The 27,706-nt window shown below is 57.1% G+C and overlaps 2 protein-coding genes across 2 annotated transcripts in view; one reads left to right on the top strand and one right to left on the bottom strand.

The window, feature by feature from the left end:
* The window catches only part of MRPS12 (mitochondrial ribosomal protein S12), an 84,350-nt gene extending 58,901 nt beyond the window's left edge, over positions 1-25,449 (top strand). The window contains exon 3 of the mRNA XM_056857188.1: positions 25,435-25,449. The gene's annotated coding sequence lies outside the window, so the exon portion shown is untranslated. The remainder of the gene's footprint in view (positions 1-25,434) is intronic.
* NOS3 (nitric oxide synthase 3) overlaps positions 1-27,291 on the bottom strand; it is a 38,641-nt gene extending 11,350 nt beyond the window's left edge. Inside the window, exons 1-18 of the mRNA XM_056857777.1 lie at positions 27,218-27,291; positions 24,583-24,685; positions 23,914-24,062; positions 20,784-20,946; positions 18,235-18,326; positions 17,914-18,055; positions 16,481-16,620; positions 15,571-15,745; positions 14,285-14,386; positions 13,656-13,850; positions 12,103-12,176; positions 11,024-11,168; positions 10,705-10,809; positions 10,291-10,358; positions 8,019-8,135; positions 4,710-4,884; positions 3,621-3,753; positions 3,015-3,093 (exon numbers count right to left, since the gene is read on the bottom strand). Of these exons, the coding sequence (XP_056713755.1) occupies positions 3,015-3,093; positions 3,621-3,753; positions 4,710-4,884; positions 8,019-8,135; positions 10,291-10,358; positions 10,705-10,809; positions 11,024-11,168; positions 12,103-12,176; positions 13,656-13,850; positions 14,285-14,386; positions 15,571-15,745; positions 16,481-16,620; positions 17,914-18,055; positions 18,235-18,326; positions 20,784-20,946; positions 23,914-24,062; positions 24,583-24,685; positions 27,218-27,291 (2,231 nt within the window). The remainder of the gene's footprint in view (positions 1-3,014; positions 3,094-3,620; positions 3,754-4,709; positions 4,885-8,018; positions 8,136-10,290; positions 10,359-10,704; positions 10,810-11,023; positions 11,169-12,102; positions 12,177-13,655; positions 13,851-14,284; positions 14,387-15,570; positions 15,746-16,480; positions 16,621-17,913; positions 18,056-18,234; positions 18,327-20,783; positions 20,947-23,913; positions 24,063-24,582; positions 24,686-27,217) is intronic.
* Between the last annotated feature and the right edge of the window lie 415 nt (positions 27,292-27,706).

The following is a 27,706-nucleotide window of genomic DNA, read 5'->3' on the forward strand; positions in this document are numbered from 1 at the left end:
AAAGGATGACAGATTCCTTCCAAGAAAAATATTTTGAAGAACCACCTGCAGTTTTAGAAAGTGAAGTGAAAACTGCACTGAGAGCAATTGGGAGAAACAAATCACTAGGAGCAGGCTGTTGACGGCAGGACGTTTTGGGGGACATTGATTCACAGGGTTGCCTTGAGCCGTGAGCAACTTGATGGCACTTCATACACACACACACACAATCATCCACCTTCCATGTTTGCCCTTGTTTGCTGTGATCTTCCCCAAACCTGGTTCAGTATAATCTTTTTGGAACGATCATAGTCAAAGTATGTTTGCATGCAGCGTGGATGGGAAGATGCGTGTTCTTGCAGGTTCCACCCACGTTAGCACCATTTTCTTTGTGTCAGTTCCCTGTGGCCATTTCCCTGAGGCGCTGGAGAGCTTTTTTTTAAAAAATGGTCATTGACATATTGCTACATTCCAATGATCTAGTTCCTCTAAACTCCTAGCTTTTAATTTTAAAAATAGCCTCTAGCTTTTATCTTTTACAGAGATATGCCTTTCCCCTTCTATCTCTGCAGTGATACAGGCTAGACTCTTGCTATTTTTTTAAGGAAAGCTGGTAATTCTGAGGAATGAGTGTAGGTCATTATCATGCTATAGCGCTATGCCAATTGCAAAAAAAAATTAAGTTTGAAAAAGTCACCTGGTGGCAGGAATGGTGTAAACAGCCGTGGTGGGCAGAGGCAACGAAAGGGCAGGGGAAACGGCTGTGTGGTGGCTTCATTGCTATTGTGGATGCCACTGCATTCGCAGTGGAAATGAAAACTCCATGGAGAACAGGCACTGTGGAGAAATGCCCTCTGCCCAAGAATTCACCCCAATACTTCAATCACTGTGATTGCCTGTGTTGAAACTCAGAGCTGGCAGGAAGGGTGGGTTGGAGAATGAGCCATCCACGTCCAAGTGCAGGGTAGTTGGGTGCTTACATAAGTTAATGGCTCTGGCCGAACGAAGACAATAGTTTACTGTCTCACACCCTGCTAGAAGATCATAAGCCAAAGGACAGATGCTGCTAAGAGACAAATGGCCAGAAAGTTAAAAAAATATATATCTAGAAGCAGGAAGGGCTGAATGAAACATGGGGGGGAGGGAGGAACTTTCCCAAAGGGAGAGTATAAATTATCTGGACACAAAGAAGATGCTGTCTTATCTTTTGGCTTCTGACCAGGGAGGCACAAGCAGGACTAAGGCTTTACCTAGGGACTTCATCCTATCCACGTGACAAGTGTCAATAGGGAAACGTCCCAAGACATGAGAACTAAGGGTCAGGCTGGACTTTGAACTGCTGCAACTTCAAGTAATACTGGCCAGTCCTACTTAAATATCATTTAGGATCTCACTTAAATATCATTTAGGACCTCACTCTACCCTCAGTGCCGATCCTAAATGATATTTAAGTAGGACTAGTGCTGAGGGTAGAGTGAGGCAGCTGTGTTTTTTACCTTTTCTTTGTACCCTTGCTCAGCCTGAATGCTTGAACAGACAATGTGTTTTTTTAATTATGCATTTATTACACTTTTTAACATTTTGAATGCTGTAAGCCTGACCTCTGGAAAACCACCATGCCTGTCCTGTCTTGCTACCTTATGTATGGAAACAGGGAAGGGCAGCGGGGAAGCTGGCCACCCCCTGGAGGGCGATCGCTCAAGACTGCGAAGCGGCAACAGGCCAGTCCTGCGCTCGCTGGTAGTGGCGAAGCAGGAGGCTCGGCCACGAGGTGGCGCCTCTAAACGGCCATGGAGGCTCGCTGGTGGCAGCAGCAGCTGTTCCCCGGTTGCTTTTTCGGCACCCCCCACCCCCGGGGGCTGAGGGGGAGTGACGCCGTTGCCGAGTGGAGACTTGGGGCGGCTTCTGGGTTTCCTGACCCCCTAGGGGCCAACTCAAAGGAACGGGAAGAGCTTGCAAAAGTCCTTTCCTTCACAGTCACTGCGTGGAAGCAGCCGAGTCTACAGTCTTCTACAATACCCTTAGCAGAGAAGGGGGCAGTTTGGTTTCTAGAGCCGGGGAATTGGCTCAGGCACCATTTGCACATTCAGCCATAAGCCACAGAGGGAGAAGGGAAAGGGCCACCTCCTGATCATGACTCCTTGTCCTCCCAGTGGCTGGGTGTGTGTGTGTGGAGGGGATCTCCTTTCCTTTGGGCTGACGAGTCATCTGGCTGGGAGGCAGAGCCAGCACCGGAACGCCTCTTACTCCTAGAGAAGGCTACATGATGATGATGATGATAATAATAATAAATGGGAAAATCGTCCAAGCAACCAGAACAGGGCCAAGTCAAAGTGAAAAACAAACAAAAATATTCTTGGCACAAACAGGAGGTGACGGTTTTATCCAGCAAGGGTTTAAGATAAATCTCTCTTCCTCATCCCCGCTGCAAAAGGGCCACAGTTGTCTTCTGGACCCTCCAGCTGGGCACCTGGGAGAGCCGCTCTGGGCTGGCAGTGGGTTCTGCCTCCCTCCCTCCCTCTTCAGGGCCTCTGCGCAGCTGCATTGGGGTGCCTGGCCTGCCCTTCCCTTCCCTGTACAGCAACTTGGTCCTGACCTAAAAGCATGAGTGCCACCCCACCCCTCACCCCCAGACTGGCACTCAGGAGAAGGCTCAGTGGAGGCTCCACCTGGCAGAAAGGCCAAGCAAACTGAAGACCCATAATCTCCGCCTCCTCCCTAAGCCTGTTCAAGTCCCTGTGCCCTGACCAGGGCGTGTCAGGAGGGACTGGGAGAGAAAACAAAGAACAGCCTGAAGCCAGAGCCACCAAAAACCTGCCTCTTGGTGGCAGCAGGATGAGACCCTCCTGCCCTGGGTGGCAGAAGGCATTCAAGGGCTGGCCCGGAGAGGCAGGCTCAGACTGAGGCCAAGAAACACCCCCCACCCCACCCCGCCTGCCAAAGAGCTGAGCGAGGCGAAAGCCCCCCTGCTGTGCTGACTGCAGACCCCTTCCCGTTCCTCCAGGGAGGGTCAGGATTCCGTCGAGAGCTCTCACCTGGACTCCGGGCTCTGCAGGTTCTGGACGGAGAGAACACGGCAGGGCGCCACCTTGCGCTTGTGTACGTGTGACAAACCTGGAGGGGGGGAATCCAGATGACCGGTTCAGAGGGACTTCTTGAATGCTGCTTTTTCCAAGGGGGAGGGAGCAACACGGGGAGTTATCCATGGGGAGAGGGGCATGAGCCTGCAGCCAGCTTCATGCATAGGAGTGATGTGTGTGCCTCTGACTGGCAGCCCTTGATTTAGGCCTTGGTTCATCCACAGACTTTGTTTCCCTGCTCCAGGGCAGAATGCAGACGGCATTTCCCTTGTCACAGAGCCCCCCCCCCACAGCCCCCTGGAGCCCCCTTAGAGCCCCCTTCCCCTGCATTTAGAACTGGGGCTTCCGAGGCGCAGGTGAGGTCACCAAAGGGGTGGGGTGCTCACCTCCTTCACCCACGTTTGGAAACCACCCACTAACCAGAAGATGCCGTGCTGTGGCTGAGAAGGCCTCCCGGAGGTGCCAGCTTGCAGTCCACCTTCAAGGCCCCATGTGCAAGAGGAGGCCAAGGCCTCGGCCAGCCCCACGGCACCCACAGGGCCCGCCGAACACCACACACACCTGCCAGCAGGTCGGGGGTGCTTTCGTGGACAGACAAGCGGTATCGGTGGTGCTTCCAGCTGCAGCGGGTGGTGAAGACCTCCTTGGCAGCGGCCTCAGCATTGTCCCCGACACAAAAGGTGTCACAGGCAGCCTACAGGAAAAGGAAGTGGGCAGGCTGATGGGGGCGGAGGGCTTGCCATGCCTCTGGAGCAACACACCTGAAGAGGGGAAGGCAGCGCTGGCTGCACATTAAGGCTCCCGGGGGGGGGGAGTGGAACCTCCCCCCCCCCCCGCATATAGCTCCAGTATTAGTGGGAGGGAGCAAAGCACCAGGGGCAGGACAAGGGGCCCACCCCACCCACTTCTGTGCCCTCCTCCCTGCCCTGGCCCCTCAGCAAGCAGTGTGAGCCTTTGGCCACCAGGTGGCAGCAGTCCCCCCCAAGACCCTCTCCTGCTTTGAAAGGGATCCTCTGAAGCCAGGAGCGTCCGGCCAACGCTGGACGAAGGAATATCGGTTCTGGTCTTCCTTGGTGGTGGTCTTGGTGGTCTCCCATCCAAGTGCTGACCCTGCTTAGTTCCCAAACCCTGATGAGCTCAGGCTAGGCTGGGCTATTAGGGAGGCTTGAAAGGGCTTTGGGCCGCCTGTTTGTAGAGAGCATCTCAGCTCTCTCTGAGGACCAGACGCAGGAGAGGGAAACCCCCCCCCCCACATAACTCCTGGCTCAGACCTAACAGACAGGAAGCGGCCTCCTACTGAGTCAGACCCCCCTCCCCCTGGGTCCCTCAAGGTCAGCAGGGCCTCCTCTGACTGGCAGCAGCTCTCAGGGTCTCAGGATCCTGCAAGATCCTTTTCTTATTGGGAGATGCTACCCGGGTTTGAACCTGGGACCTTCTGCATGCCAAGCAGGTGCTCGACCACTGAGCCCGGGCCCCGCCCCTCCAAGGCAACATGATGCTGAGCCAGAGCTTTGACCTTGGAGGGGCTATTTTTTTGCCCAGGGAAGACCCTGTAATCCCACACGAGGGCCTCCCATTGCCCCACACACCAGTCCTGGCTGCTGACGGACTGTCCTGCCCCCGCCCCCTCGCTCCCTCCCGATACCCCACCTTGAAGACGTTCTTGGCCCAGGTGCGGAACGACTCCTCCTGGGCACACAGCTCGTCCCCCTCGCCCATGGGCAGGATCCGCTCGCCCCCCAGCTCCTCCAGGCGGGTGTCCACGGCGTGGGCAAAGGCACAGAAGTGCGGGTAGGCACGGGAACCGAGTCCAAAGACAGAGAACCTGGAGAGAAGGGCAGGGGGGGCGTGGAAGCAGAAGCTCCGCCTCCCCTCGGCCATGGGGCAAGTGTGGGGCCACCCCAAACCCAATGGCTTCTGCAGGTCACTGCTGGGGGAGGAGAGCGAGTTTGACTCCTAGTGGGTAGAGCCAGAGCTGGGCAACCTGGGTTCCAGCCCCCACTCTGCCTTGAAACCCCCTGGGTGACCTGGGGCCAGTCTCTCACTTTCTCTCTCTCAGCCTAACCTACCTCACAGGGATGTTGTGAGAGTAAAATGGGGGCAGGCCCACGCACACCGCCCTCAGCAGCGGGATCCGAGACTGCTAGACAGGGAGCTTTGCTTTGCCTTCCTCGCCCGTGAATATTAAGGGGTCTTCTCCTTAATGTGGCCTCAGCTCATTTCTTGGATTTTTCTAATGTGGCCCTTTCAAGTAACAACTCAATACGACAAACAAAATGAACCAAACCCCTCTGAAAATGCAGCATCTCCTGGACCGAATTAAAATCCCCCTGTGCCCCTCCCTCCTAGGTACTGACCCTGATGCCCGCCCAGGCCTTCTGGCCCTTCCCACTCCCCTACCACGCCCGCGGCCACAGAAGTGTTTGTGGTGTCAACTTCCTGCCACCTTGTCGAGAATCAGGGCAGCCTCTGCTCAGCCTTGGCAGGGCCTCCTCTCCAGAGCAGCTGAGCTGGCCAGCAGCGCCTCTAAATTTAGACGTAACGTCTCTCCGTCTCTCTCACTAACTACAGAGTGAAGCCCTCTGATGAAGACAAATGGAAGGCGCGTGCCTGGAAACAGCCGCATCGCCAGACACGGCTTCCCTTTCCGCAAGACCCTTAAGGAGGCTGCAGAAGAAGACGAGCAGGGAGGAACGAGACAGAGGCGGGGAGCAAGCAGGGCTGGCCCTTCAGGAAGAGCGGGGCAGGGCCCTGCCCTGGAGGGCTGCTGGCAGCCCAGGGCGAGCTGAGCCAAGTGGCCCCTGCAGTGCTGGCGTCAGAAGAGCCCTGCTGGGTCAGACCCAGGAGGGTCCATCTAATCCAGCCTCCTGCCTCACACAGTGGCCGGCCAGTTCCTCTGGAGGGCCAACAACAAGGCATAGAGGCCAAGGCCTTCCCCTGATGTTGCCACCTGGCGCTGGGGTTCAGAGGTTGACTGCCTCTGAACGTGGAGGTTCTCTTTAGTCACCATGGCTAGGAGCCACTGATAGATCTCCCCGAATCTGCCCAATCCCATTTTAAAGCTGTCTATGCTTGTGGCCAACACAACCTCCACTGGCAGTGAATTCCACAGTGGCTCAGCAGCCGAGCATCTGCTTGGCATGCAGGAGTTCCCAGGTTCAATCCCCAGCATCTCCAGGTAAAAGGCATCAGGCAGTAGGTGATGGGAGAAGCCTCAGCCTGAGACCCTGGAGAGCCGCTGCCTGTCTGAGCAGACAATACTGACTCTGCTGGACCGGGGGGGGGGGGGGGTCTGATTCCGTAGAAGGCAGAGGGGGCACACGGGATCCAGCCTGCTGGTCTATTAAGGTCAGTCTTGTCTACTCAAGACTGGGAGCAGCTCCAGGCTCTCAGGTCAAGGTCTTTCAGGTCACCTCCCACCTCATCCTGGAGATGCCGGGGATTGAACCTGGGACCTCCGAAGGGAGGCTCTTCCGCTCAGCCACAGCCGCTCCCCTTTCCAGAGAGTTGCTGCTGCTGCTGCTGCTGTGGGGGAGGCAGACGGCACTGAGCTGAATGGCTCGGGGCGAGGCCCTTTTCTGTGCTCCTGCCTTCCTGATGCTCTCTGCGGCCGCATCCTGCTTCGCCTGGTGGCTCCCCACTGTCCTGCAGTGCTGTGCTGCACTTCCAGCCCCCTTCGCAGGCCGCAGGCCAGCTCCAAAGGGTGCCATAGCGAGGCTATTTGCCCTTTTTGAAGACACTGCACTGGCTGCCAATCCGCTTGGAAAAGTGAATGGCAGCAGGAAAAGAGGAAGACCCAAGAAGAGATGGATGGACTCTATAAAGGAGGCCCTGAGCAAGGCTGTTAACAGTGGCGTGTTCACTTGAAAGCACTGAACGCACACAAACCAGAGGCCATCTTAGCGTCTTGGGGCAGTGAGCCCTATAAGCCAATCGTCCCATGGACTCCTGGGTGCCCATGGGGAAATCTGTGGCCGGGAGAGTGGGGGGGGGCCTCTCGTACAGACCTGCTGGGAGGCCCCCCCTCCTCCAGAGCTTTAAAGCAGGTCCCAGCAGACTTGCAAGCAGGTCCTCCCCCAAGGGCATTGGATCCTTCCTGGGCAGCTGAGAGCGGACTGAAAGCCGAGGCAGCCCCCGCCCGGTCCAGGCTGGGTTTGTTTCTGCAACAAGGCCAGGCTTCCCCTAGCAGGAAAAGAGGGCTGGTTGGAAGCCCCCAACCCTCCCAGGCAGGACGTCCACCCCCCAGGGGGTGCTTGCAAGGGAGGCCAGGCCCTCCACCCCATGGCGGGACTGCTCTGGAGAAAAGGTCCACCCCAAGGTCTGGATCTGCCCCCCCCCCCCACAGCCACTGGCCCCATCACTTCCTGTGCCTTAAAGGCATCCAGCACAAGAAGAGGTCCTGCTGCGACTGGGCTCCCTTCTGGGTCTTTTGCCACCAGATAAACTCCTGGGCTTTATTGCTGGGGGGGAGGGAGGAAAGGAGGGGGTCACCCCTGATGAGGGCAGGGCAGCCAGAGAAGGCAGAGCACGGCTGGAGTTCCCCCTGTGGCAGAGGGGACTTGAGAAGGGGGGCAGGAAAGAACTCCTTGCCTGGCCTACATAATCTTGGGAGGGGTCTTCCTGCTTTCCTTGGCCCCAGCTCTCAGAGGTCACTTGAAGGCGGCCCCACGGGGGGGGGGGAGGTTATGGCAGAGGCTCTCTCTGTGGCTGGCTTCCAAGAAAAGAGGAGACTCGAGTGTCCCGCTCCGTGCCCTTCAGTACGGTGATTGCTAAGCCCCCCCCCCTCTGCCCCGTGTTGGACCGGGGCCTGTTCTGGGTCCTCTGCAGCGCAGAGGTCCTCTGTGCATGACCAGAGGCATTCTGGCTCCCATTCATCCCATGGAGCCAACCACTCGGGCCCCCAGCCCATGCCCAGGATGCCCGGCCCCCCGAGACTGCCCGCCTCCCTAGCAGCCGTACCGAAGGGTGCCCAGGGCCCCCGCGCTGTCCGTGTTGCTGGACTTCTTGCGCTTCCTCCTCCAAGCAGCCACCAGCTGGTCAGTCTGGGAGACGCTGTTGAAGCGCATCTTGTAGCTCCTGGGGGAAGAAAGAAAGAAGGGGAGTGATGGGGCAGGTGGGGCTGAAGAGCTCTATCAGAGCTGTGACTAGCCCAAGGAGTGGGGAAACAAATCCAGTTCCCCAGATTAGCCTCCGCCGCTCATGTGGAGGAGTGGGGAATCGAACCCGGTTCCCCAGATGAGAGTCCACCGCTCCAAACCACAGCTCTTAACCACTTCACCATGCTGGCTCCAAGAGGCAGGAGTGCGCAGCAATGGGCCGTGTAACAGAGACACGAACCCTGAAGCCAGCCCAGCCAAGAGCCCTGATGCCAACCTTATCCCCAGGTAATGGATGTTTGATCAAGTCACAGGTATTCTTCCTAAGCACGTATGTTTATACGTCGTTTTTATGACCTCACTGCAATTTCCCCAGCTCACCAGGATGAAACGACAGGATTTCTTTTACCTGTTGGCAGGTAATTGAAGTAGAAATTATAGATTTATTGCTATCTGAATTGCAAGTAAATTTAGCCTTTTAATCTTTCTCATGTAGATAACAAGCCAGTATCAAGACGTATCAAGATACAGCAGCAAGATTATTTCATCAGTAGTATAATGGGCCAATCATATTGTCTAGAAGATAATCACATGTTAAAGTCAGAAAGATTTATTGCTGTTTGTTAACTATCATTTTCCCAATGAAAAGTATAATGCACAAGCCTAATCAGGCTTCTGCGGAAGGACTGTCAACAGGGGCTGGGTGCGATTTCTCCCTCCCCGTCCCCCTCTGTGCGTTTGTGTGTGCGTGTGTGTGTTTTGTGTGCGTTGGGCTTCCAAAAGCATTTTGAAACAGCTAACTGAAACCTGGTTTTGCTTTACACCTCATGTATTCAATTAAGTGTGAGAAATCAGATCTTATTTTCCTTGCATGTGGCTTTTCAGTAACTTATAGGATTGATGGGCATTAGTATCTATCTATTCACGTCTTGCCTAATAAAAAGAGTTATTTCTGTTTTAAATAAAGCTTTTCAACTCACTGAAAGTTTCTGTTTGGCTTGATGGTATAAGATCAAATGCTCAGAACCCTCAGTTTATTGTACTATAGTATAGAAATAAATTCTCTCTCAGTATGTTTTGATCTGGCCCTGATCCTGCAAGGTATCTGTAGCCGTTTAGCTAAATTGAATAATTCCCACAAAATTTAATTGGTGCAAATTCCTTAACAGGATATGAGAAAATGATCTTGTTAGACCTAACCATGTCAGCCGAACCTTGGGGTGGGGGGCTCACCCACAGGCTCATCCCATTCCGGCTGCCGGCAATGCCCTTTCAACTGCCAACAAAGGACCAACCGGTCAGTTTCCATGCTGACCCCGAAGGGGCTTCCCTTGTGCAGGGAGAAGTGGTCCGGGCCTGCTTCTGACACCAGAAGAGGTGCAGGAGGGAGGGAGGGAAGGAAGGAAGGGGGGAGAACAAGTTGGCTGGGGAGCCTTGGAGCAGGAAGAAGCTGCAGGGAGGGGAGAGGACAGAAGGGGAGGGGAGGGGAGGGAAGGGAGGGCCAGGGCAGAGAAGCTGGCGTGAAGCAGCCAGGCCCACAAGGGCCGGCCAAGAACACACGGCCTTCCACAAGCCAGTGGGAACAAACTGGCCGGGGCAGGCAACCTGGGATCCCCTGGAATGACAACTGATTTCCAGGCTACAGAGATCAGTTTCCCCTGGGGAAAATGGCTGCTTTGAAGGGTGGACACTGTGGCATTGGGGGCCCCACCGAAGTCCCTGTCCTCCCCAGGCCCCACCCCCAGATCTCCGGGAGTTTCCCAACCTGCATCTGGCAACCCAACCTCCCCCCATCCCCACCCCGCCACTGGCCAGGGGGGAGCTGCCAACCCTACTCCCGAGCCAACAAGGCAACCGGGCTCTGAGCTTCTTGGCCCCCGACAGCTCCCCCAACTGGACTTGGGGACAAGGTCAGCCCAGGACAGCCAGCTGCCGGGTTCCCCCTGCCTGTTTGCAGGCACAAGGGGTTTTAACTGGGCAGCAGAAAACTCCGGCCCTTCCTCCTCTCCTCCGTGTCTGGCGAGGGCTGCCTTGAGGCTGTCGGAGAACCAGTAGCTGAGGAAGGAGGCAGGGAAAATGAAGAGAGGAGCCAAAGCATGTGGGGGGGGGGGTGTGCAAGGGGGGTTGGCACTCACTTGCACTGCTCAGGCTGGGGGCTGCCCAGGAAAGGACAAGACATCTCCATCAAGGCGTTGGCAAAATTCTGGGAGGAAAGACAAGCAGGTGGCCTGAGAGGGGGCCGGGCCCTTCCAGTGGCCATGCTGGCATGGAGTCCCGCGCTCAGTGCCCCAGTCCCCCCCCCTTCCATGTGGCCACTTAGTGGGCAGGGAGCGGGGGCGCTGGGCCTGCTCAGAGAGGCCACGATTGCTGCTGCTATTCCCAGGCTGCTGTGCGCAGAAGAGGCCTTAAATAGCCCCATGGGGCTGCTAGCCTCCCCCCCCCTCCGTGCCACCTGAGTGCAGGTTCCTGATCCCTACCCCCAGGTCACAAATGTCTCAAGGTGGAGAGGGGACAGGGAGCCCCCCCCCCGACACTCAGCAGATCATCACCTCTCCGTTCTCTGGGGGGTCCCCACTTCCGAAGGTGCTGGTCACCACCAGGACAAGCGTCTCGTGCTCCAGGGAAACCACGTCGTATTCATCCATGCACAGCACCTGTGTGTGTGTGGGGGAGGTGTGCTTTGTTGGGCCTGGCAGATCCCACAGGAAAAGCACAAGTCCCTGGTGGTCCCACAGGCCACCGAGGCACGCCAGGCCAGTGAACTGGCCCATGCCGGACCCCTAAAGGCCCCAGTGCCAGAGAGGCTGGCCAGGCCTGGCTCCGAGGAGGACGCTGCAGGTACCCCCCAGGCCCCGCCCCTGCCCCCACCTTGGGATCAAAGGCAAACTTGAAGAGCTGCTCCAGGCTCTGGGCGTAGGCTCGGGATTTGCCCGTCTCCGAGGCATACAGGATGGTGGCCTTGACCCGGCGGGCCATCACATGCCCCATCAGCTTAGCGGTGATCTTGACCGCACTGCAGGAGAGGGAGGAAAGGGGGAGAGAGAGAGAGAGAGAGGGAAGCATGCACACATCCCGCTCTTTCCTCCTGCCCTTGGCCTGCTCTTTGAGGACCCTGCCCCTCCAGCCCAGGCCTGCCTCCACCTCCTTCCAATCACACACCCGCCCACCCGCCCCCCCGCCCCCAGCTTCCCAGGGAAGCTTTGGCTGCAACCCCTTGCTGGGCTAAGGCCGTGGCACTGGGATGAACACTGGATCTTCCTTTGGATCTCTGCTGCTCCTCCTCCTAGCAAGCTCCTCAGGGGTGGGGGGGCAGGCCTGTCTCCTTCCCCCGGTGCAGAGCAAGGGGCACTCGGGTGGTGCTAGAGCACTCGTCCTAAGTCCCAAAGCAAGGGAGAGCTGCCAGCCGAAGGACTCAGCTGCCCAGCTTCTCCGCAAGAGAACGGAGCACCGGCTGGGCTGCATGAACCGGCCTGGATCGGTCCAGCCGCAGGCCTGGTAACCCCCACCAAGAGGCTGTCCAGCATGGCCCCTCTTCCCCCTGGCACAGTGGCCAATACGCTCCTGGTGAAGGATCCACATCCCGATTCCTCTGCGTGGCGCAGAAGCCCGAGCCCCGTGGCTTCATCGCACCCTTGCTGACAGGGCAGGGGCAACCTTGCTCCTCCTCCTGGGGCATCAGCAGTCTCTGGGGGCCCTCATTCCCCGGGTGGGGCCCACACACATTTGGCTTGCTTGAGTGCGTGTGGCATAACGAAGCAGGCGCTGAGGACTCTGACCAGCAGAGGAGAGCCTGGCGCTGTGCCAGGCCCCAGACCGTGGCACAAAATGAGAGCGCGCAGAGGCCGGGTCCCCCCCCAAGCTTGGAAACAACCTCTAAGAGCCGCACCCTACCCCCCCCCTTAACTGCCTTGCCCACGGCCTTTTCCCGAGTCCTCGGAAACACCTACTTGGCGATCTCCTTGAAGGTCTTCTTTCGGGTGATGGTGGTTCCTTTGGGGATGTAGACTCTCCAAGCATCCGGCTGTGGGAACAGCGGAGACGTCATGGGGGGGTGGGGGGGTTGGCAGCAGGGTCCCTTGAAAGCTCAACATTCTCCCTAACCACTAGGGTTGAGCTTGTTGTAACAGTAACTCAGTAGTAAAGGAAAGGCACTCTGTGCATGATCAGGGACACGGTATTCTTTAATATGGGGTCCCCAACCTTTTTGACCCTGGGGGCACTTTTGGCATTGGGACACAGTGTGGTGGGCACAGCCACCGAATGGCTGCCAGAAAGCGGCGGCTGCAGCCAACCTTCAGCCACACAGGGAAGATCTTTGAGCTGCGGCAGCAGATGCTGCCCAGGCAACATTTTTTAAAATCTGCACAGCCAGTCAGAAGCATTGCTGGGCAAAAGCCCCCCTGGCACCCCCCCTCCATTTTCTAAAAACACAATTGGCGGGCACTGGGGAAGGTGTCGGTGGGCACTATGGTGCCCACAGGCACCACGCTGAGGACTTTGATACAAGGCAAAATGCCCTTGAGAGAAGAGCGGCATTAAATCCCGGGCAGGGGCTGGCTGGCAGCTTCCCCATTGTGCCTGGGATCCTTGCTGCAGCACCTACAAAGGTCCTGGCAGCTCCAAGGCAGCCTCCGCAGGGGGCGACCCCCTCACCTCCGCTCCCCACCAACCCCTCATGCCCACCCCCCAGCACGGCTCTACTCTTGGGCAGATGCCAGAATGGCTCTTGGAGCCACAGTGACAGGAGTCCTGAGACGCCTCGAGGCAGGGCATTTCCAGCCTTCTGGCGTTACAACACCCTAACGTGGCTGGTTGGGTTTCTTGACAGAAATCCCCCCTCAGATAGAACAAATATGTTTGATCTTGCATGTAGTATAAAACAAAACAACAGTTGCGTTTCATTCAGTTAGGGAAATGCGAATGCCGCTCATGGGGTCAGACTTCTCTGCATCTCCCATCTTCCCACTGATATCCCCCCTGCTCCCCAAAACTCAGCTCCTGGAGTTGAGGGGGTCACTTGCACATCAGGAAGGAGGAGGAGAAGAGGAAGAAGAAGAAGAAGAGGAAGAAGAGGAGGAAGAAGAAGAGTTGGTTTTTATATGCCAACTTTCTCCACCACTTAAGGGAGACTCAAACCGATTTACAATCGCCTTCCCTTCCCCTCCCCACAACAGACACCCTGCTTCAAACCAATGCAAGGATTATTTTGAAAGTTGTCCAGCATAAATGTGGCCGCATGCCGTGTGCGCACACGCACAGAACGAAAGTGAATTAAAACGTATTTCGCTCTGAGAATTCCGAGCCATCGCTTGAGATAATCGGCAGCCCGCCGGCCACGTCGCAAAGCCAGGGCTGGGCATCTCACCCAAAAAACGCACCCCGTAACTGTGGCCCCGTGCCAGTCAAGCAACTTTCTGGTGGCCCAGCGGCAGCCCTCCCTCCTGCCCTCCCCTACAGCGGGGGCTAGCCAGGCCCTTCTCAAGCGGCAGGGGGCACAAACCTGGTACCAGAAGCCGGGGGAGAGGTGGTAGTTCACCATCTCTTGGTGGAAGACAGGAGTGAGGCTGCCAGAGATGGGGGGCACGAGCCAGACCCAGTCGGCCGGGCACCCCCCTCGCATCCGCTGCTCGTTCTCCAGGTGCTTCATGAAGGACTCGGTAGCCGCGTGGTGGTCCACCATGGTAACCTTGGCCAGCTGGAAGCAGAGGTGGGGGGGGGGAAGCACCCCAAGCAACAACCAGCCATTTCACTGAGAAGCACCGGGGGCCAAGTGAGAAGATCCTGAGCCTCTCTGGCATGAGCAAGGCCCTCCTACGCAGAGCGATGCCCATGAAGGCACTGGGCTCCGAAGGGTGTCCGGACAGGGCACCCTGGAGAGCCGAGTCCGGCTGGGCTCTGCCAAAGAGCCACTGAGTCTGTCCCAAGAAGAGAGCCCGGCGTTCTGACCCACGCTCTGGAAGAGCCCGTGCCAGGCGTCCCTGCCTCAGACCCCAAAACAGCGCCCACCGTCCCAAGAGTCCTCTGTAGGGGGTGCTGGGCATGATCTTCTACATGTCCCACCCAGCCGTAGCCCCCGTAGCTGAGCCCCCTCCTCCACTTCCTGACAACCCCCACCTGCCCCCCACTCACCTGGAAACTATGCAGGACAGCCAAATTGATCTCCACAGCAGCCTTGTCCTTCCAGAGGGATAAGGTCATCCGTGTGTCCAGTCCCATACGCTGAGCCACCTCCTGCCACACACACACCGGGGGGGGCGTTACAACCCCCCATTGTTCGCTCATTAAAGTACATGGGTGGGGGCAGGACCAGTGCCAGCATGCCCTCAGATGGGGCAGCTTCCAGGGCCCAGGACTTCTGGCAGGGCTCACAGTTCCTGACCCCCCCCCACATGTCCTTTCCTCGCCTGCTCCCTTGTGGATGCCCTGCCACCCATGCTGCCAGCTGTACCCACTGCCCAGCGCCATCAGGGAAAGAGCTCCAGGCAGTGCAGGTGGCTGTGAGCATGGACAGTGGGCAGGTTTGCAAACCCAGTGCGGGAAGGATGCCCGGGCGCATGAGTGAGGTGCATGAGTGAGTGGGCAGCAAGAAGGCCCCTTGGGAATGCTCTGGCCGGGATGGAGCCCCCAAAATCTAGAACCGGCCCTGGGTGGGAGAGCAGGAAAGATGTGGGTAGGTTGAGAGAAACCAGCCCCCTCCCTTGAGTCAGATCATGCACGTGCTTTTGGAGGGGGGGACTGAACTAGGCCTGACCCAGGAGGACCACTCCCCACATGCTAGGATCTGGTTGTATTCACACAGTGGGAATTCAGAGATACTCTGCACATGGCCAGAGGCTCTCTCTCCTTTAGGGCCACTTCCTATATTCCAGGAAATCAGCAAGAGGTACCGGAGCTAAGCCCTGCCACAAATGAGGCCCCGCCTCTCTCCCAGGCTAAAGGGGTGGCTGTGGCCGTGGCTCATGGGCACGGAGTCACCTGTTTTAATCGGATGCACATTTCAAAACTGCTCTCTGCTTAGCACTGAGTACGTGTGGTGTAGTGGTTAAGAGTGGTGGTTTGGAGCGGTGGACTCTGATCTGGAGAACCGGGTTTGATTCCCCACTCCTCCACATGAGCGGCGGAGGCTAATCTGGTGAAATGGGTTGGTTTCCCCACACCTCCACACAAACCCAGCTGGGTGACCTTGGGCAAGTTACAGCGCTCTTCAAGCTCTCTCAACCCCACCTTCCTCACAGGGTGTCTGTTGTGGGGAGGAGAAGGGAAGGTGATTGTAAGCAGTTTGAGTCTCCCTTAAGTGGTGGAGAAAGTCAGCATATAAAAACAAACTCTTCTTCTATGCTGCAGGGGCGGGGCGAGGAAGCTCTGGGGAAGGGTCAGCACGGCAACCCCCATGGTTATCAGATGCAGAGAAGTACCTGCAAGATGTTGTAGCGGTGGGGGTCGCAGAAGTTCCTCATGCCGATCTCGCTGCTCATGTACCAGCCGCTGAAGGGGGCTGCCGGGAACTCCAGCCCCCCGACCTCCAGCAGCATGTTGGAGACAGCAGGCAGCGCGTACCAGCGGAGCCCCAGCTCCTGGAACCATTCCAGCCTGGGGCACAGAGGGGAAGAGCGCTCAAGGCAGGGAAAGGGCCCCCCCACACACACACACACCCAGAGCCCAGCCCGGTAGCCCTGGGAGGAGGATCTCTGCCAGGGAGAGCTGCTGCCGCTGCTCAGTCTGGAGGGGTGGACCCCACCCACGCTGCAGAAGGTGGCTTCAGGTCTGACTCCTCCCGAGAGTTGGGCCCCCGGCTCCTGGCTTCGAGTCCCACCCTGGGACAGGGCTGCTCATACCACCAGGAACCCAACGGGCCAATGCCTCCCCCCACAGAGCCTGGCTGGCCCACCCCCTGACTTCCCCGTGCCACCATCTGCTTGCAGGTGCCTGGACTTCCCCTGTGGGACCCAGGAGAAGAATCCCGCAGCTCGCCAGCCCCCATGCCAGCAGAGCTGGATCAGAGGAGAGGCCCCCAGATGCCCCCAGGGAAGTCCAAAGGAGGGCCAGATGAAGGCAACAGCCCCCCTCCTTTGCTGTTTGCAGGGACTGCGGGGCCCCCAGGCCAGGAACCTCCTTTCCCACTTTCTATGTAAGGAAACAGGTTGCGACTGGGGGGGGGGGTGTCTAGCAGAGAGCGGGCAGGGGCAGCAATGCCCCCCCCCAATGCAAAGGGCCAGGGGCTGGGTTGGCTCGCCCGCCCACCCGCCAGGTCACCAGCTCTCTGGTAAGCCTGGTTAGGAAGCGACCCCTCCCCTCCATCCGACGGGGCCTCCTTCTTGTACGCACGAGGGGTGGCTGATCGGGACCTCCAGCACCAGTTCGGGGGGCAGAGGAAATAGCTCGGGGTCTTCATCGGGGGCCTGCAGCAGCAGGGGGAGGATGTCAAAGCGGGTGAAGGCGGGGGTCCAGCCATATTGAATGCAGAGCTGAGGGAGAAGAAAGGGAATGATCAGCGGGGAAGGGTGTGGGAAGAGTTGCCATGTCTCACGTGCAAAGGGACTGAGAAGAAGACCCAGAAGGGGGGGGGGCGGGGGCAAATGGTCAGCTAGTTCGGGCTGTAAGGTTAGAGACCTTTCCACCCTTTCTCCACACCTCTTGTCTGTCCTTAGACTGATATTCTTAGGGGACAATTTCCTCCTTCTTCCTGGAAGTCATTCTGCCCTCTCTCTCCCTCCTTAGCTAGACGGACACAGCTAGAGGCTCCTGGTCTCCCAGCTTTCCTATCCTAAAGGGTAGTTCCCTCAATAGAGGCACTTTATCTTTAATCAGGGAGGCTGACCCTTCCTCTGCATACTTAGCATACTCTGCCAACAGAGGGGGAGCCCTGCAGCTGGTAGAGATTCTCCCCTCTCCTCACCCCTCCTTCCACCCTTAATCTGCAGACAGGCCATCAAGGGGGGGGGCAGAGCTTCGGCAGCTCAGCTCGGGTTGCCTCTTCACCATCGGCAGGGTTTTTTTGGGGCAAAGCCTGAGGAGGATGGGGTTTGGGGAGGGGAGGGATTTCAATGCCATAGAGTCCAATTGCCAAAGCGGCCATTTTCCCCAGGTGAACTGATCTCTATAAGCTGGAGATCAGTTGTAACAGCAGAAGATCTCCAGCCACCACCTGGAGCTTGGCAACCCTAAGCTCAGCCTAAGATGGGGAAAGCTGGGTACTAGAGAGTTACCTGAAGATGGGAAGAAAAGGGATAAAGGGGGCCAGGGAAGATCCTTCAGGCTCAGTTTCCCAGACCCCCATCCCCACCCCACACAGACAAGTCGGCAGCTGCACTTGGCAAGGGAGAAGACAGGACTGCAGGGGGCCCAGGGTGATCTTGGGGGGGTAGGGAGGTTTGCTTTTGCAGCCTTCTGACTGTATTGATGAAATTCAGCAACTGAGACCCACAAGGCCACACCAGGGAGAAAGGCCTTACCCAGGCCGAGCGTCCAGGTGGGGCCCGGAGAGCTTCCAGAGTTACAACTAATCCCCAGGTGACAGAGATCAGCTGCCCTGGAGAAGACGGCTGCTTTGGAGGGTGGGCTGTATGGCATTCTGTGCCACTGAGGTCCCTCCTCTCCCTACACTCTGCCCTCCCCATGCTACACCCCCAAAACCTTCAGGTATCTCCCCATTCAGAGAGACCCTCAGACTCCTGGAGAAGACTGTGCCGGAGAGCTCCCAACGGCACTGCAAAGGGGTGTGTGGCTTAAGGGGGCCTCCTCCTCCTCCTCTACCTCACCTCCGTGATCTCCACATTGGCCGGGTCACCCAGCACCGTGCCGTCTGGCTGCTGATAGCCGGCATAGCGTATCAACTGGCTGTTCCAGATCCGGAAGTCACCACGGCCCGCAGTCCGCTGTGGGAAGATGGTGATGGCTGACCTGGCAGGAGAGAGCAGGAACTCGTGTAAAAGTGTGCATTTGAACACCGCAGCACCAGCCTTCGTGGATATTCCTCCCGGATCTCTTTGCCTCAGCCAGAAAGGCCCCAATCCCCCACCCATCCCAGGTACGTGGCGTGGAGCAGAAGGAATGCTGAACAGCAGGGTGAAGCCGCTCACCGGAGGTTGCCTCGGTTGGTTGCATAGTGGATATGAGTGCACAAAGATGTGAACATCTCCTGGACACTTGCGCAGTCTCGCGCATCAAACACCTGTAGGGGCGAGAACAGGAGATGGCAGGATTATGAGCGCCACTGGATCAGACTGGTCCATCTGCGTCCCCCATCCAGTTTTCAACAGTGGCCGGTCAGATGCCCCAGGGAAACCCACAAGCGGGGCCCACAGACCACAGCCCCCCTGCCCCCTGGATGCTTTCCAGCAGCTGACAGTTCTGCATCTGACCCCAGTGGCTCCATCTGGCTACCATGACTAACAGCCAATAATAGACCCCTCCTCCAATTTCCCCAAAATATCATTTATTTTTAAAAGGAAAAAACCAGGGGGGAAACCACTCCCCCCCCCCCCGTGGCTTCAAAATTTCCAAATATTTTATATCTCTAGTCCTTTGGTGTTCAGAACCCGGGGTAAGACTTAAGGGTTGCTACATCCACTGAAAACAGCGATCCCAGTGCTATAAAGTTCAGCATTTATGAGAATGGAAGGTTGCTTCCCATGAGAAATGATGAAAAAAGGGGAGAAAAGATTGCTAAAGGCAGACAGGGAGAGTGCAGAGAAATGGAATAGATTCTTCCCATTGGTTTTCACTGTGCAAAATGTTGGACAGTTACCCACGTCAGAGTTGCTGTTCTTATGGAAGGTGTTGGACAAACTGGGTCAAGTTGAGGTGACAAGAAGTGAAATTCGAAGAGCATCAGACAAATTAAGCACTAGCAAGCCAGAGTCCAGGTGGCCCCAACCTGTGGATTATTCTTAAGGAACACCAATGTGGCAATATTCTTGATCTTCCAAAACTCTGCAACTGTTTTTTCTAATCAACCTCTTAGAATTCTCTGAAAGGTTAATAAATATATGGACAAGAACAGTCCAGGAGACATCATAGGCCTGGACTTTCAAAAGGCTCTTAATAAAGTCCCTCCCCAAAGGCTCCCAAGTAAATCTAATAGCCGTGGGGTCAGAGGACGAGCGTTCTCATGCATTAGGGACTAATTAAACAACAGGAAGCAGAGACCAAGAATAAATGGATGCTTCTTGCAAAGGAGGGAAGTGAGAATTGGGGTCCCAGAGGGATCCGGATCATGACCGATGCGATATAATTCTTTCATTAGTGATCTGGGATTGCGAGTAAACAGCGCAGCAGCCAAGTCTGCAGATACTGAATTATTCAGGATGGTAAAGAGCTCCAAGAGGATCTCTCCAAAGTGGACGAGTGGCTGACCACGAGCCAAATAAGATTCGACACAAGAGGAAAGTGATGCGCAGTGGGGCATAACATCCTCCCTTGAAATATACACTGATGGGGTCTGAACGGGGAGTGGGGGACAGGACAGAGATCTTGGGGCTGTGAGTGGAAAAACCAGTAAAGATCTCAACTGCATGCAGTAGTGGTGGATGACACAAATGCTGTGATAAGGGTTATTAGCGAGAGACTGAAAACCAAATTCATCGAAAACAGTATCATTAATACCTTTCCACAGATGGATGAGGCTGGTGCTCATGGGATGTAGTGGTATGACTGCCCCTGAATGCCGGCAATGCCTACCCTAGACTATCCACCACCATAAGGGAAACGGAAACTCACCAAGGGCCTTATGATAGGTTACGTTTTCTCTGCCACAAGGACTTTTGACCGGACGCGCATGATGAGCTCCGTGCTCAGGACTCAATCCCCAGGAGCGCCAGGGCCCAATCAAGGTGCTGGCAGCTGTATGGTGCAGCTGTTAGAGTTTCAGACTAGGATCTGGAAGAGCCAGGTTTGAATCCCTGCTCTGCAATGGAAGTTTGCTGGGTGACCTCAGGCCAGTCACACACTCTCAACCTACCCTACCTCACAGGGTTGTTGTTAGGATAAAATGGAGGAGAGGAGAATGATGTGAGCCACTTTGAGTCCCCATTGGGGAGAAGGTGGGGTATAAACAAACAACCGAACAAATAAACAAATCCATGCAAGATTCCCCACATGGGGGAAATAGCAGCTTCCTGGTGCCATTTCAAAGCAGCAGGCCTGTGTGTACGGGCGGTGGGGGAAAAGGGGGAGTTCTGCACACCATGATCCCAATCCGAATTGCGTTCCAAACGCGCAACACACATCTGCTCAAAAAGCCTTGTGGCAGACTCAGGACGGACATGAGGCAATGAGAACTTGCCTGTTGGGCTGGGAGAATCCCTCGGGCAGCAGCAAGGCACCCCTGGAAGCAGGGGTGTGGGGGGGTGAGAAGGGAAAGAAGAGGGGGCCGGCAGAGCTGGAAGAGGGGAAAGGGGCTGGAGCTCTGGCTGAGAAGGCTGAGCGAGGGCGGGGGCAGCAGAGAAGCGGGGGGGGGGGAAGGGGTCAGGATCACTCACAGGGTTACCATCCCCTCTCCAAAACCTGCCCTCCTCAGGCTCCACCCACAAAACCTCCAGGCGTTTCCCAACCTGGAGCTGGCAACCCTACCCTACCTGCATTCTGGTGCTTTCAAGCAAGAGATTCTGGGGGGGTTCCTCTCACTCACCTGCAGCTTGCTCCACTGGATCCTGCCCACGCAGCGGGCCGCATTGCGCCAGGCGTGCTTGGCCCCGAAAATGAGCTCTGCCTCTAGCAGCTGGTAGGTGCCCGTCTCTGAGATCGCCTGCTCCACCTCCTGGAGGCGCTGGAGGTGGGCCTTGGACTCCAAGCTGAGGAGAACTGTGGGTCAGGGGGGGGGGCAGGAGAGCTCCTCCACCCCATCTGGAGGGGGCCGGCTGCAATCCAGCACGCAAGGGCCCCCTCTCAGCAACTAAGGCCAAATGCCTTCCTGACCCCAAAGTGGCGATCAATCAGCATTACTGTGGACATGTAAGAAATAGTCTTTTTTAAAAAGATGAGCCCTTTAGTGATATAATGCTGGAAGGGGTTTCTAAGAGGGAAGAGGAAAATGAGAATGCACAAATACATGCAGAAGATGGAAACATAGAAACATAAAGCTGGAAGATACCTCAAAGGTCATCTAGTCCAGCCCACTGCACAGTACAGGAAAACTACCCCCCACACACACCTCCAGTGACCCCTGCTCCATGCCCAGAAGATGGCCAACAAAAATCCCCTCCAGGATCCCTGGGCCAATCTGGCCTGGAGGAAAATTGCTTCCTGACCCAATTGGCATTACCTTGGGCATGCAAGAGAGGGGCCCGAGAACCGAGCATGGCCTCATCCTTTCCTGCCCTCCCTCTCATGAACTGCCTAAGTTCACAGAATCAGCATTGCTGGCAGATGGCCATCTAACCTCTGCTTAAAAACCTCCAGGGAAGGAGAGCTCGCCACCTCCCGAGGAGGCCGGTTCCACTGAGGAACCGCTCTGTCAGAAAGTTCTTCCTAATGTCTAGACGGAAACTCTTTTGGTTTAATTTCAACCAGTTGGTTCTTACACACATGCCATTTATGCATGGGAGGTTTTGCCTTGGATTTGCCACTGTCTAAATGCACATTTTTCCCATCTGAATTCTCAAAACTCTGCATGGGGGCTTATTTTGGAGTTTTGAGAATTCGGATGGGGAAAATGTGCATTTAGAGAGAGGTAAATCCAAGGCAACACCTCCCCTGCATAAATGGCCATAGTGTAAGTCAAGTACAATCAACAGGATGGGGCTTCCCACGAACAGAGCAACAGGGTCAGACCACAGAAATCTGAAAACAAATCGAAATCTCAAACACAGTTGAAACTACACATGAGCTTTTAAATATGATACGTTAAGTGGTGTCGAAACAACCTAGTCTGAAGCATATAGACAGTGTTGGATAGCAATGCACAGTGGTGTGGGTCACAGCCCGCGTCCCTTGACCAATGCAACTTTCTGACCATCTCATTCCAGCACAGTCCTCTTTAACGTGTTTGGCCTCTGCTGAGGCCCACCCACTGGATGGCAAGGGGAGGAGCTGCTGGAGGGAGGGAGGGAAGGCCGCTCACTTGGCATTTGGCCAGGGAGGGGGACCTCGAGAGCAGATGAAAGGGACCGGGGGTCACTTGAGACCCTCCCTCTGTGCCATACTGTGAAACATGCAAACATTTCTAGGGGGAAGAGAGAGTTTTTAGGAGCTGCCCAGACGTTTCTACATGGGGCGGCGGGGGGGGGAACGGGACCGTTTATGACATCAGAAGCATCCGAGGAGACAGGAAGAAACTGTTCGGAGAGGAAAAGGCCTTCGATAACGCACACCGCTAGAGCCAGGGAGAGAACAAAGGGATTTGGGAGAGAAAACAGACCCCCCCCGGGGGGGGGCCTGGGCACTGGTTCCAAGCCAGAGCCTGCCTCAAACTGCAGATGGGGGAGGCACTGTGTAGGGTAACTGCCTGTAAGATGGAACCAGCCCCTGGGGGTGACCCCCCTCCACTAGGAAGTTCCTCTCATCGGCCTCTCTGAGGAACAAGTGTGATGGGAGGGGGGGCGCGAGTGGCAGGAGGGCAGACCTGGCCGCTGACGACCACGTTCCCATCCATTGCACAAGAGGAGAACTTCCTGTCGGATCGTGTCCCTCATTCATCAGTGGGAGGAATCTAGTTCTGGCACAATCTCATTGTGTCAAACTGGAGACAACTCAGGAGTAAATGATGCAAAGGAAGGAAATCTGCCTCTGGGGCTTCACCGCGCATGCTTGGAACGCACACGGGTGAGCAGAAGCACAGCAACAGACAGCCATTCCTGGATCCTGCCTGACTCACGGCCCTTTCATCTCTGATAAGCCACCACGTAAAAAGCCGGCCTGTTATCTCCAGGGTGGGAAGAGGAGAGTCACCGTGTCCGGCCAGCAGCCCAGGACTGAGCGGAAGGGGTGTGGGGCTCCCCCTCCCAAGAATCCTGGGGTTGTGATCTCAGCATAAGGCCCTGGAGATAAGGGCCTCCAGGTCCCACACCACTCCTCAGCCGGCCAGGAGCAGTGCCCAGACGACTGCCCTGCCTGCCCACCGTAAGGAAGTGGGCCCCGATGTGGGCAGGCTCTGCCCTTGTTCATTCTTCCACCCAAAACAGCTTTGGGTGATTTTCTGACTTTATTTATAGTCCACCTTTGCTGGGGCAAACAGTCTGGAGGGGTGGAGGCGGCAAGTTACCCTGCAGCAGAATCTACCCTCCAGGGCAGGGAGCTGGTTGCCCTCAGCCCCACACTCAGTGGCCATTTATGCAGGGTCAGTCTTGATGCTTGCTCAAAACTCTTTTTTAAAATGTGACCTTTAAAATGCCTGTTCACGGTCCCTGATGCAAAAGGAGAAATTCCACCACCCCCCACTCGCCTGCTCCTTCGTCCCTTCATTTCCTTAGCCATTACCAATCTCCGTTTGTATAGCTAACCCAGGGCTGTGATTTTGCATGCTTCCTTGAGGGGATTCTTTGAGGCAGGGACAGAGCAAACACAAAAGGTCGTGCTAAAGGGGCTCATAAGAAATGTGAAGCAGGTATGCACCAGCTTTGCAGTCACTTTCTGAATGATGGTTCAGCATGAAAAACTCAAAACAATATGCAGGGCACTTCAGCCTGGAATGCGCTGCTAATTACCGAGCATAAATGGCCAGTGTTTTCCAGAGGGTGGCCCAAGGCCCACAGCTGATGGAGCTTAGCTGGGGAGGCGGAGAGGGGGGCAAGCGGACCCACGGCCCAGCAGGCAGCACTCACCGTTTGATGGAGCTGTAATACTGGTTGATGAAGTCCCTGGCCAGCGGCAGCAGCTCTTCCTTGGGCCTGGGGCCGTCTGCAGCCCCCCGGGTCATCCCCTTGGGGAACATGAGGCAGCCCAGGCAGCGCTTCTCACTACAGGGGGTGGCCTGCAGACAGAGGGGAGAGGAAGGAGGGAGGGAGCGCCCCCCCCCCCACAGCTTCATCTCCTGCTTTCTTCCTACCCGCTGGCTCCCAAGTGGAAATCTCATCAGCTGACATGCCGGGGGGGGGGGGGCTTTTGAAACAGGGCTGGCAATTCTTGAGCCCTCAGCAAGGCCTCAGATCCACCCCCAGGTCAGCGAAGTTGCTGGGAGAGTGGAGCTCTCGCCACACCCAGGGGCAGATTCCCTGCCCTGCTCACCTTCGCATCCCGGCCCCTGCCCAGCTAGGAAAAGGTACACCCTGTGTGGTTTGAGAGGCAGCAGCCGGGCTTTCCTGGCATGTCCTCCACGGGGAGGAGGAAAGCCCAATTCACCCCCGTGGGACTCCACAAAGCCGGAAGGTGTGCGTATCCCTCTTTCACAGCCCTGCCGACCCCCCCGAGGGGTGCATCGGAAGAAGGCAGAGGGTTAGTTGACGAGGCCCCACCCTTGCCCACTGCACCCCCAGCCCCAGCTCTCCCCCTACCTGCTTGCTTTGAGCACTGAGGGTGTCGTAGGTGACACAGCCAGTCTGCCAGTTCTTGATCCGAGAGTATTTGGGGGGCTCGATGGGGCAGGAATCTGTGGTGCTGGGTGGGGAGAAGACACGGACAGGCAGGTGTTATATTCAGTCTGCAGGTATGATTTCACTGCATTGTTTTTACTTGGAGAGCCGCGCATCAATTTCTTAAATACATACATAAATAAAATGTGTCAGATCAGGAAGCTGAAAGAGCCCTAATGCCCCTCCCTTTTTGATACCCCCCCAACTTATGTGTTTTGGAATGTGGGGCAGCTGCCCACAGACTCTCCCCTCTGCCAGGCCCCAAGAGAAGGAGACTTGGTGGGGGGGGAGAGATGAATCCTTGAAAGTGACAAACTCAGCACAAGAGTCCCTGAAGAGCAGAAGGAAGAACACAAGAGCATCAGAGGAAAAGCCCTGCTGGGTCAGACCACTGAGGGTCCATCTGGTCCAGCATCTTGTCCCACACAGTGGCCAACCGATTACCACGGAGGTCCAACAACAGGGCACAGAGGTCGAGGCCTTAAGAAGAGAACACAAGAACCTCAGAGGAAAAGCCCTGCTGGGTCAGACCAGAGAGGGTCCATCCAGTCCAGCACGGCCCCTCTCACTCAGTGGCCGGCCAGTCCCTCTGGAGGACCAACCACAGGGCACAGAGGCCGAGGCCCCTTCCCCTGGTAAGAACATCAACAGAGCCCTGCTGGATCAGAACCATGAGAGTCCCTCTGGTGCAGTGTCCCTTCTCACATGGTGGCTGACCAGCTCCTCTGGCGGTCCAGCAACAGGGCACAGAGGCCGAGGCCCCTTCCCCCAGACGCTGCCTCCCGGCACTGGGATTCAGAGGCTGACTACCGATGAATGTCCCCTTTATTTGCCAGGGCTGGGAGCCACTGATGGACCCTCCCACCCCAGTGAATCTAATTCCCTTTTATGGAGAGCCACACTTGGGGCCACAGTAAATTCCACAATTTAAGTCCTCACTGAGTAAAAAAGTATGTCCTTTTGTCTGTCCTAAACCTATTTCCAAACAACTTTGTCGGCCACCCCGCAAGTTCTAGTATGATGGGATAGGGAGAAAAAGCTCCTTCTGCCTGGAATCACAGAATCATAGAGTTGGAAGGGACCACCAGGGCCATCCAGTCCAACCCCCTGCACAACGCTGGAAATTCACAACTACCTCCCCCCCCCCCACACACACACACCCCAGTGACCCCCTGCTCCATGCCCGGAAGATGGCCAAGGTGCCCTCCCTCTCATGATCTGCCCAAGGTCATAGAATCAGCATTGCTGATAGATGATCATCCAGCCTCTGCTTAAAAACCTCCAGGGAAGGAGAGCCTGCTATGTGCATAATTTTATAAACTTCTATCATGTCCCCAGTCAGGCATTGTTTCCGAAACAGCCTTCAGCCTTTCCTCCTACGAAAGCTGCTCTGACCGCTCCCCCCCCCCCGTTGCCCCCTTCTGTACTTCTTCCAGCTCTGCCGTGTCCTCCTGGAGATTTGGTGGCCAGAACTGTGCCCAGCGTTCTAAACAGGGGGCACACCAGAGATCGATACAAGGACAGGACAATACTGGCGAGACTGAAGTCCGGTGACACCCGAGAGGCCCCCAGCCAGGCATTTGGGATACAGACTTTGGAGGCTCGAGCGCCAGACATGAGGAAGTCTTGGCTCTCAAAAGCTCCTGCCCTGAAAAGAGAGAGGTGCTGCTGAACCTGAATCCAGCTGTTCTCAATTTGAGAGGGGAGAGGCTGTGGCTCAGTGGCAGAGCCTCTGCTTGGCACGCAGAAGGTCCCAGGTTCAATCCCCAGCGGCATCTCCAATGGAAAGGACCAGGCAGTGGGTGATGGGAAAGGCCTCAGCCTGAGACCCCGCAGAGCCGCTGCCAGTCAGAGTAGACAATACTGACCATGATGGACCCAGGGGGGTCTGATTCAGCAGGAGGCAGCTTCATGTGCTCACGTGTGTTCCTGCAGACCAACACAGCTACACTCTGAAACAATCCTGGCTGTTTTCTTCTCCTGCCCTTTCCCCAGCACGGAGTCGGCCCTTCTTCGCCCGTGCCGCACGGGGGGCGTCTTCACCGAGCTCTGCCCCACAACCCGCAGGGCTCTTTCAGTCTCAGCTCCAGCCTCTTCCCACTCCATCTGCACCTATCCCAGATGGACGGGGGGGGGCGGAGAGGGGCTGGGGGCCCAGCTAGACGGGAGGCCCCCATCCCTCCCGGGCGTGGGCGCTGCTGGGACGGCGTGCCGGTGCGGGAAAAACATTCTGCCCTGTTGGGCCTCCGCGGGGGTGCGGGGGTGGGGTGGGCGGAGAGGAAGGCAAAGGGGTTAACTGTGGCGGCGGGGGAAGAAGCGCCGCCGGGGCTGGAAGCAGAGGGGGCAGCCAAGTCTTGACGGGAGGCGGCCCGGGGGAGGCGCCCCTTGCCCTGGGAGCCCAGGGGCAGGGGCGGCCCGCCGGTTGCGCGGGGGAAGGCGGGGGCAGGACCCTTCCTCCGCTGCCCCCGACGGCGGGCTGGGCGGCAGGGCCCTGGCGGGGGCGGCCCCGCAGCTGCTGGGGGCGTGGGGGCGGCGCGGCGCGGCGCGGCCCTCCTACCTGGCGGCCGGGGCGGCCTCGTCCGGGCCGGAGCCCCGCGAGCAGAGGCGCAGGGCGGCGGGCGCGTTCCCCATGGCGGCGCTGCCCCCTCGCCGACGGCGCGGCCACGAGTGGCCCGCTGACGGCGGCCCGGCCGGGAAGGCGCCGCCCGCGGAAAGGGGAGGAGAGGCCGGACGGCCGGACGCGGGCGGGTCGGGCCGCAGCCGCCCTGCGGACGAGGCCCGGGGCCCCCACCGCCCGCCCGCCCGCCCGCCCCTTCCCCCCTTGGGCCCTGATGGCCACGGGGGGCACCGGCGGCTTTCAAGGAGGCTGCCCCAGATTCAAGGAGGAGGAGGAGAGGTCAACCAGGGGCTCCCAGCCAGGGTGACTGAGGAAGGGGAACCTCCACCTTCAGAGGCAGTCAACCTCTGACTCCCGCTGCCAGAAGGCATGGTCAGGGGAAGGCCTGGGCCTCTGGGCCCACTTGTTGGCTGTGCCAGGCCGGGCGCT

This window comes from Euleptes europaea, chromosome 11 (assembly GCF_029931775.1).
Source record: "Euleptes europaea isolate rEulEur1 chromosome 11, rEulEur1.hap1, whole genome shotgun sequence".
NCBI lineage: Eukaryota > Metazoa > Chordata > Lepidosauria > Squamata > Sphaerodactylidae > Euleptes > Euleptes europaea.